Consider the following 10,416-nt stretch of genomic DNA (forward strand, 5'->3'; position numbering starts at 1 on the left):
AGAAGAATTACAACGGGAGATAGAAAATGCATGCTAAAAGGGCACTGTTACAATAACTAAGGGGGGACTTCAATATGCGGGTAGATTGGGAAAATCAGATTGGTGCTGAATTACAGGAGGGGGAGTTTTTAAGCGTGTCTACAAGATGGCTTTTTAGAGCAGCTCATGGTTGAGCCCACTACAGGATCAGGCATTCTGGATTGAGTGTTGTGCAATGAACCAGAATTGATCAGAGAGCTTAAGGTAAAAGAAACCTTCAGGGCAAGTGTCATAATATGATCAAATTCACCCTGAAATATGAGAAGGAGAAGCTAAAGTCAGATGCATCTGTATTACAGTGGAGCAAAGGAAATTACAGAGACATGAGAGAGGAGTTGGCCAGAATTGATTGGAAAAGAACACTGGCAGAGATATTGGCAGAGCAGCAATGGATGGAATTTCTTGAAGCAATTAGGAATGCACAGGATATATACATCCCCAAGAGGAAGTAGTAGTCTAAAGGGAAGATGACACAACAGTGGCTAACAAGAGAAGTCAAAGCCAACATAAAAACAAAGAGAGGGCATATAATAGAGCAAAAATTAGTGGGAAGTTAGAAGATTGGGAAGCTTTTAAAAACCAACTAAAACTGTCTACACATAGAGAAAATTCAGTACTGTTGCTACTCTCCCTAGGATTGGACGTCCTGCAAAGGTCACACCAAGAGCTGAAGGAGATGAAAGAGAACCCAAAGGTAACAGCAAAAGACCTACAGGTGTTATCCTCCATGATAGTCATAGTCATGGTTATACTTTATTGATCCCGGGGGAAATTGAATTTGCGTTACAGTTGCTCCGTGAATAATAAATAGTAATAAAACCATAAATAGTTAAATACTAATATGTAAATTATGCCAGTAAATTATGAAATAAGTCCAGGACCAGCCTATTGGCTCAGGGTGTCTGACCCTCCAAGGGAGGAGTTGTAAAGTTTGATGGCCACAGGCAGGAATGACTTCCTATGACGCTCTGTGTTGCATCTCGGTGGAATGAGTCTCTGGCTGAATGTACTCCTGTGCCCAACCAGTGCATTATGTAGTGGATGGGACTTGGACAGCATCCTCTTTTCAGACACCACCGTCAGAGAGTCCAGTTCCATCCCCACAACATCACTGGCCTTACGAATGAGTTTGTTGATTCTGTTGGTGTCTGCCACCCTCACCCTGCTGCCCCAGCACACAACAGCAAACATGATCGCACTGGCCACCACAGACTCGTAGAATATCCTCAGCATCGTCCGGCAGATGTTAAAGGACCTCAGTCTCCTCAGGAAATAGAGACAGCTCTGACCCTTCTTGTAGACAGCCTCAGTGTTCTTTGACCAGTCCAGTTTATTGTCAATTCATATCCCCAGGTATTTGTAATCCTCCACCATGTCCACCCTGATCCCCTGGATGGAAACAGGGGTCACCAGTACCTTAGCTCTCCTCAGGTCTACCACCAGCTCCTTAGTCTTTTTCACATTAAGCTGCAGATAATTCTACTCACACCATGTAACAAAGTTTCCTACCGCAGCCCTGTACTCAGCCTCATCTCCCTTGCTGATGCATCCAACTATGGCAGAGTCATCAGAAAACTTCTGAAGATGACAAGACTCTGTGCAGTCGTTGAAGTCCGAGGTGTAAATGGTGAAGAGAAAGGGAGACAAGACAGTCCCCTGTGGAGCCCCAGTGCTGCTGATCACTCTGTCGGACACACACTGTTGCAAGCACACGTACTGTGGTCTGCCAGTCAGGTAATCAAGAATCCATGACACCAGGAAAGCATCTACCTGCATTGCTGTCAGCTTCTCCTCCAGCAGAGCGGGGCGGATGGTGTTGAATGCACTGGAGAAGTCAAAAAACATGACCCTCATAGTGCTCGCTGGCTTGTCCAGGTGGGCGTAGGCACGGTTCAGCAGGTAGACGATGGCATCCTCAACTCCTAGTCGGGGCCGGTAGGCGAACTGGAGGGGATCTAAGTGTGGCCTGACCATAGGCCGGAGCAGCTCCAGAACAAGTCTCTCCAGGGTCTTCAGGTTGTGGGAGGTCAATGCCACCGGTCTGTAGTCATTGAGGCCGCTGGGGCGCGGCGTCTTCGGCACAGGGACGAGGCAGGACATCTTCCACAGTACAGGAACCCTCTGGAGCCTCAGGCTCGGGTTGAATACATGGCGAAGTACTCCACACAGCTGAGGGGCACAGGCTTTGAGCACCCTGGTACTGACACCATGCGGTCCTGCAGCCTTGCTTGGGTTGAGACGTTTCAGCTGTCTTCTCACCTGTTCAGCTGTGAAGCCCACCGTGGTCGTTTCATGTGGGAAGGGGTATAGTCATGAGAGCAGGGTGGGGGACTGTGAGGAGGGGTAAGGGGGAAGAGTGGAATATGTGTTGGTTGGGGGCCGACAACAGATGGCTCATGTGGGGTATGGGCAGGGGCCACAATGTCAAATCTGTTAAAGAACAGGTTAAGTTTATTGGTCCTGTCCACACTGCCTTCAGCTCCTCTGTTGCTAGTTTGCCAGAACCCAGTGATGGTTGTCATCTCCCTCCAGACCCCTCTTATGTTGTTCTGCTGGAGTTTCCACTCAAGCTTCCTCCTGTACCTGTCTTTAGCCTCCCTGATCCTGGCTTTCAGGTCCCTCTGTATTGCCCTCAGCTCCTCCCTATTTCCATCTCTAAATGATAAATGAAAGGCTGCCAACAACTATACAAATACAATTGCAGGCATTAGTCCTCATAACTCCCCTACCTGTTTCACACTGTGTGTAACTGCCCATGTCAAGAATACACGTGACATCACTTGGAACCCAGTTAGGACCACAGAGGATGGAACAATTCCTGTAAAAAAAAGAAACATTAACAGAGATATGACCTTTAATTACATGACTGGAGCCAAGGAAATGCCATCTGTAGGGAAAAAAAATGCAGCAAGTACTTTTGTAAGGAAAGAGTTAAATTTAATTCCTTTGTGGTATATGCTAAGACAGCGGTCCCTAACCACCGGGCCATGGACCGGTACCGGGCCGCGAGGAAATGATATGATTTGGCGATAGGAGTCAGCTGCACCTTTCCTCATTCCCTGTCATGCACTGTTGAGCCATTACGCATGCGAGGTCATGACCCACGCGTCATCCATGTCAGCGCGGGAAGAAGGTCAACTCCTGGCGCTTGCAAATGACGGCGGGCTGAAAAGTATGTTTGACATAACATCTCTGCCGGCATTCTGGATCAAAGTCAAGGCTAAATATCCTGAGATAGTCAGGAAAGCACTGAAAACGTTGCTTCCATTTCCAACATATCTCTGCAATGAATGCAACGAAAACCAAATTGCAGAATAGACTGGACATAAGGAACCCCCTTCAAGTATTGCTGTCTCCCATCACCCCTCGATGAGACCATCTTGTTGCAGGGAAACAAGCCCAGGGCTCCCACTGATTCAGTGATATTGGTGTGTTGCAATGATTTTATTATGTTCATACGGAGAAAATATGTGCTGTGTGTTTAATATCCAAACGTTACTTAAAATGTTATGATGCTGTTGGCTTATTTATATAACCATATAACAATTACAGCATGGAAACAGGCCATCTCTGCCCTTCCAGTCCGTGCCAAACGCTACTCTCACCTAGTCCCACCGACCTGCACTCAGTCCATAACCCTCCATTCCTTTCCTGTCCATATACCTATCCAATTTTTCCTTAAACGATAATATCGAACCTGCCTCTACCACTTCTACTGGAAGTTCGTTCAACACTTACTGCAAGCTCCCCTGTCCTCCCTTGATAATTGACATCACTATATTCATGTGAGGAAAATATGCGGTGTGTTTAATATTAAATTCATTAGATAAACCCTTTTAGAAACGAAATTGAGTGTATTAGCCACTCATCACCTATATTCCCGCCGTGATTAACACCCCCCCCCACAGAATCGCCACAAACGATTTGTAGAAAAAATCGGCACGTACATGCATGCGCACTGGTGCCCGCCCAAGGCTTCATGGTCATTGTAGTCTCTAGGGGTAATCAACGTATTTGACTGCTACTCTTGTCCGTTGGCAACCCTACCCCACTGGTCAGCCGGTCCGCAAGAATATTGTTAATATGAAACCGGTCCACAGTGCAAAAAAGGTTGAGGACCCCTGTGCTAAGATGTGTAACACAAAATGGTGTCATATGAAATGTGGTAATAGCCTGAAGATGTGCATGGAAGCACATCCTTGAGATTAGATACCGTTTTCCTCCTTACAGACCGCTTGTCTTTGATTCTAAGTTTTGTGCTTAGGAAAAAGATCACAGGAGATAAAAGGTACAGGCTGGTACCACTAGGAGATAGAAAAGTACTGGGGTAAATGTTATGTTAGATTTTTGAAGGGCATAAAAAGGGGAAAATTTTATTTTCGGCTGGGTCACAACTAGTGTTAATAGCTAGAGATAGAGACAAGGTCGTCAAGGAGCAGAGACGACCTTGTCTCTATCTCTAGCTATTAATACTAGTTAGTTCTTGTGAGCAGAGACGGCCTGTTCAAAATCCTTGCCAGGATTGGTTGTCCCCTGAGGCTCCTCAGGATAGTTCAGTCATTCCACACAGACATGAAGGGCGTCGTTCAGTTCAACGGCTCTTCTTCGGAGGCCTTCAACATCCGCAGCGGTGTGAAACAGGTCTGTGTGCTTGCCCCCACCCTGTTTGGCATCTTCTTCGCAGTCATGCTGAAGCACGCCTTTGGAACATCAACTGATGGTGTCTACCTCCACACCAGATTGGACGGGAGGCTGTTCAGTCTGTTCCGGCTGAAGGCGAAAACCAAGGTTCGCAAAGTACTCATCAGGGACATGTTGTTTGCAGATGACGCGGCACTGGCAACACACTCTGAAGAGCAACTGCAACGCCTCATGGACAGCTTCTCAAGAGCCTGTCAGGACTTCAGCTTGACCATCAGCCTGAAGAAGACCAACGTGCTGGGCCAAGGCGTTGAGCACCCCCTGTCATCACCATCAACAACTACGAGCTGGAGGTAGTTCATGAGTTTACACACCTTGGCTCCACCATCACGGACAGTCTCTCCTTAGACCCCGAGATCAACAGACGGATCGGACGAGCAGGCTCAGTATTCGCCAGGCTGACAAAGAGAGTCTGGGAGAACAGAAAGCTGACGATGTACACCAAAGTTGCAGTCTACAGGACCTGCGTCCTCAGCACACTGCTTTACAGCAGCGAGACCTGGAGCCCCTACTACAGACAAGAGTGGCATCTCAACGCCTTCCACCTTCGCAGCCTGAGACGCATCCTGGACATCAAGTGGACTGACCGAGTCACCAACAATGAGGTCCTGGCCCGTGCCCAGATACCCAGCCTCTTCACCCTGCGGCAACAACGCCGTCTCTGCTGGCTGGGCCACGTACACCGCATGTTAGATGGGAGGATCCCGAAAGACCTGCTATATGGGGAACTGGCCTCCGGCAAGAGAGCACAAGGGCGGCCCCATCTTCGTTTCAAAGACGTTTGCAAGAGAGACATGAGGCCACTGACAATGAACGTCAAGAGGTGGGAGGACATCGCAAGCGATCACTCTCACTGGAGGCTGGACCTACACAGAGGTCTAAAAAGAGGAGAAGAGAAGCTGAGACTTGCTGCTGAAGAAAAGCGCACTCGTCGGGAAAACAGCACCAAGCCAACATTGGAGGACAGCGCTTTCAAGTACAGTCGATGCAGCCGAGACTGTCACTCCCATGTGGGCCTTTACAGCCACAACAGATGCTGCTCTAACACAGACTGAAGCAAGACTTTCCAGGCGCAGATCCATGGTCTCGCGAGACTAACGGATGCCACCATAAAAAGAGACAAGGTCATCAATAAGGAGAGAGAAAAAGACCGGAAAAGCTTACATAAAACATACAACACCACAATGTTTTACCAATCTGAGATCAATCTAACCCTTCCCTTCCACATAGTCCTCTATTATCCTATCATCCATGTCCATACACAAGAGTTTCTTAAATACCCTCACGTGGTACTTCTACCAGTACCCCTAGCAGGGTGTTCCATGCTCTGTGTAAAAAACAACACAAACTACTTACCACTGACATCCCCCTATACTTTCCTCCAATCACTTTAAAATGATGGCCCCTCGTACTAGTCATTTGTGCTTTGGGAAAAAGTCTCTTGCTGTCCACTCACTCTATGCCTCTTATCGTGTTGTGTACCTCTATCAAGTCACTTCTCATCCTTCTTTGCTCTAAAGAGAAACACCCTAGCTTCCTCAATCTATCTTCATAAAAAATGCTCTTTAATCAAAACAGCATCCTGGTAAATCTCCTCTGCACACTCTCTAAAGCTTCTACATCCTTCCCATAATGAAGCAATCAGAACTAAACACAACATTGCAAGAGTTGTCTAACTAAAGTTTTAGCGAGATGCAACCTAGCCTCTAGGCTCTTGGACTCAAGAGCCCCGACTAGTGAAAGGAAACACACTGCCTCTGAATGTTATTGAATACATTGCCACCACCTTTTCAGTAGCATCATCCAGCTTTCAACAAGTCTGCATTAACACACCTTTGTTTTATTCCTAGTGAGATTTAGCAGTCATTAGATAATTCAAACCCTCTCAGTTAGAGTCATAAACCTTTACAGTACTGAAACAGGCCCTTCACTCCAACTTGTCCTTGCTGACCAAGTTATTACAGAACTGGTCTTGCTTGCCTGCATAGGGTCCTTATCCCTCTAAACATTTCCGATCCACTTATCTGTCCAACATCTTTTGAGCCTTATACCTGCCTCTACCACTTCCTCTGGCAACTCGCTTCACATATCCACTAGCCTCCATGTGAAAAGCCTGCCCCCCAGATCCACTTAAAGTAACTAAACTGGAATATTAGTTGTTTATTGAAAATGTAACTGATCCCACTTGGCAAAGTTTGGTGAGATTCAATATATATCTTTACATCGATAGACAATAGGTGCAGGAGTAGGCCATTCAGCCCTTCGAGCCAGCACCGCCATTCACTGTGATCATGGCTGATCATCCACAATCAGTACCCTGTTCCTGCCTTCTCCCCATATCCCTTCACTCCGCTATCTTTAAGAGCTCTATCTAACTCTTTCTTGAAAGAATCCAGAGAATTGGCCTCCACTGCCTTCTGAGGCAGAGCATTCCACAGATCCACAACCCTCTGTGTGAAAAAGTTTTTTCTCAACTCCATTCTAAATGGTCTACCCCTTATTCTTAAACTGTGGCCTCTGGTTCTGGACTCCCCCAACATCAGGAACATGTTTCCTGCCTCTAGCATGTCCAATCCCTTAATAATCTTATATGTTTCAATCAGATCCCCTCTCATCCTTCTAAATTCCAGTGTATACAAGCCCAGTCACTCCAATCTTTCAACATATGACATTCCCGCCATCTGTGGAATTAACCCAGTGAACCTACGCTGTATTCCCTGCATAGCAAGAAAGTCCTTCCTCAAATTTGGAGACCAAAACTGCACACAATACTCCAGGTGGGGTCTCACCAGGGCCTTGTACAACTGCAGAAGGACCTCTTTGCTCCTATACTCAACTCCCCTTGTTATGAAGGCCAACATGCCATTAGCTTTCTTCACTGCCTGCTGTATCTGATGCTTACTTTCAGTGACTGATGAACAAGGACACCCAAATCTCGTTGTACTTCCCCTTTTCCTAACTTGACACCATTCAGATAGCCATCTCCCTTCCTGTTCTTGCCACCAAAGTGGATAATCTCACATTTATCCACATTAAACTGCATCTGCCATGCATCTGCCCACTCACCCAACCTGTCCAAGTCCCCTGCATTCTCATAACATCCTCCTCACATTTCACACTATCACCCAGCTTTGTGTCATCCGCAAATTTGCTAATGTTACTTTTAATCCCTTCATCTAAATCATTAATGTATATTGTAAATAGCTGCGGTCCCAGCACTGAGCCTTGCGGTACCCCACTAGTCACTGCCTGCCATTCTGAAAAGGACTTGTTAATCCCTACTCTTTGTTTCGTCTGCCAACCAATTTTCTATCCATGTCAGTACCCTACTCCCAATACCACGTGCTCTAATTTTGCCCACTAATCTCCTATGTGGGACCTTATCAAAGGCTTTCTGAAAGTCCAGGTACACTACATCCACTGGCTTTCCCATGTCCATTTTCATAGTTACAACGTCAAAAAATTCCAGAAGATTAGTCAAACATGATTTCCCCTTCGAAAATCCATGCTGACTCAGACCGATCCTGTTACTGCTATACAAATGTGCCACTATTTCATCTTTTATAATTGACTCCAGCATCTTCCCCACCACTGATGTCAGGCTAACTGGTCTATAATTGCCTGTTTTCTCTCTCCCTCCTTTCTTAAAAAGTGGGATAACATTAGCTACCCTCCAATCCGCAGGAACTGATCCTGAATTTATAGAACATTGGAAAATAATTACCAACGCGTCCATGATTTCTAGAGCCACCTTCTTACCAACGCGTCCATGATTTCTAGAGCCACCTTCTTACCCTGGGTTGCAGACCATCAGGCCCTGGGGATGTATCAGCCTTCAGTCCCATCACCTTACCCAACACCATTTTCTGCCTGATGCGAATTTCCTTCAGTTCCTCCGTTACCCTAGGTCCTCTGGCCACTATTACATCTGGGAGATTGTTTGTGTCTTCCCTAGTGAAGACAGATCCAAAGTGCCTGTTCAGCACGTCTGCCATTTCCTTGTTCCCCATAATAATTTCACCTGTTTCTGTCTTCAAGGGCCCAACTTTGGTCTTAACTAATTTTTTTCCTCTTCACATACCTAAAGAAGCTTTTACTATCCTCCTTTATATTCTTGGTTGGCTAGCTTACCTTCGTACCTCATCTTTTCCCCCCATATTGCCTTTTTAGTTATCTTCTGTTGCTCCTTAAAAGTCTCCCAATCCTCTGGCTCCCTGCTCATCCTTGCTATGTTATACTTCCTCTCTTTTATTTTTATACTGTCCTTGACTTCCCTTGTCATCCACAGTCGCCCCTTACTCCCCTTAGACTCTTTCTTCCTCTTTGGAATGAACTGATCCTGCACCTTCTGTATTATTCCCAGAAATACCTGCCATTGTTGTTCCACTGTCATCCCTGCTAGGGTATCTTTCTAGTCAAACCTTGGCCAGCTCTTCCCTCATGGGTCCATAGTCCCCTTTGTTCAACTGTAATACTGACATTTCCGATCTTCCCTTCTCCCTCTCAAATTGTAGATTAAAACTTAAAACTTATTATATTATGGTATGATAGGATATTATCAATAACAACAAAGTAAGAACAGTGATACAGAAATTGCTCATTGTACATGATTAACATATTACGAGAGAAAGGTGATTAAACAAAAAGAATCAAACAGTTACCTATGCTTTAGGATCAGAAGTGCATACATACCCACAGCACAATGGAGGATCTGAAAAACAGAAGAAACATATTTAACAGTGTGCTCACACTCCTTTACGAATGTTATAAACTGCTACAGTACATTAAGGTGTGAAAAAGTTGGCTACTTAATCTTAAGGATCCCATTAACCGAAGGAACCACAAAAAGGCTTGATATTTCAGTATTTGCTGAGTACAAATTGGGCTGTAATATTAACTACATAAATTTCTGCCGTGATATTTATAAAAATAATTGGTAGAAGACCCATGGTGACATGAAGAAGAACTTGTTCATTTTATTGTGACTTGTTAAGATCTCTAAAGCATGGGTGGCATAGTAGCATAGCAATTAGTGCATCAGTTTACAGTGACAGTGATGGCCAATCGGTGTTCAATTATCACCGCTGCCTGCAAGGAGTCTGTACGTTCTCCCCGTGACTGCTTGGGTTTCCTCAGGGTGTTCCAGTTTCCTGGACTACAGATTAGAGTTAGTACGTCGTGGGCATGTTATGTTGAAGCCGGAAGCATGGTGTCACTTGCATGCTCACTGATTTGATTTGATGCAAACGACACATTTCACTGTATATTTTAATATACATTTCAATTTACAATAAAGCAAATGTTTATAATTTAATTTTGATTTTCAAAAGTTTTTTGCATATTTGAATACAATGAAATATGTATGGTTATGAAGAAAGTGGACAGCAACAAAACTAACAGGATTGCTCTACAATGGTCAGAATTGCAGCCTTCTGTGTTGTAACCATTCTATAGCTCCAGGTGATCACCAGTTAGCACCTGTGTACAGTTCCACTACTGTGGTCCTGAGCTTTCTGTTTTAATTCTGTGCCCCACCACCACTCTGACTGGGCCTCAAGCACTTCCAATAAAATACAGCTGAAGCTTAAACACTACAAGATCTTTCAAGCAGGTCAACTGCAATAGCTTTAGGTTATGAATTAGAATTAAGTTTAATATCACTAACATATGTCTTGA

The 10,416-nt window shown here is 45.2% G+C and overlaps 1 protein-coding gene across 1 annotated transcript in view; it reads right to left on the reverse strand.

Moving 5' to 3' along the window:
* The window catches only part of hacd2 (3-hydroxyacyl-CoA dehydratase 2), a 71,863-nt gene that overhangs the window by 28,369 nt on the left and 33,078 nt on the right, over positions 1 to 10,416 (reverse strand). Inside the window, exons 3-4 of the mRNA XM_072260949.1 lie at positions 9,433 to 9,451; positions 2,769 to 2,857 (exon numbers count right to left, since the gene is read on the reverse strand). Coding sequence (XP_072117050.1) covers positions 2,769 to 2,857; positions 9,433 to 9,451 — 108 coding nt within the window. The remainder of the gene's footprint in view (positions 1 to 2,768; positions 2,858 to 9,432; positions 9,452 to 10,416) is intronic.

Source organism: Mobula birostris, chromosome 6 (assembly GCF_030028105.1).
Source record: "Mobula birostris isolate sMobBir1 chromosome 6, sMobBir1.hap1, whole genome shotgun sequence".
NCBI lineage: Eukaryota > Metazoa > Chordata > Chondrichthyes > Myliobatiformes > Myliobatidae > Mobula > Mobula birostris.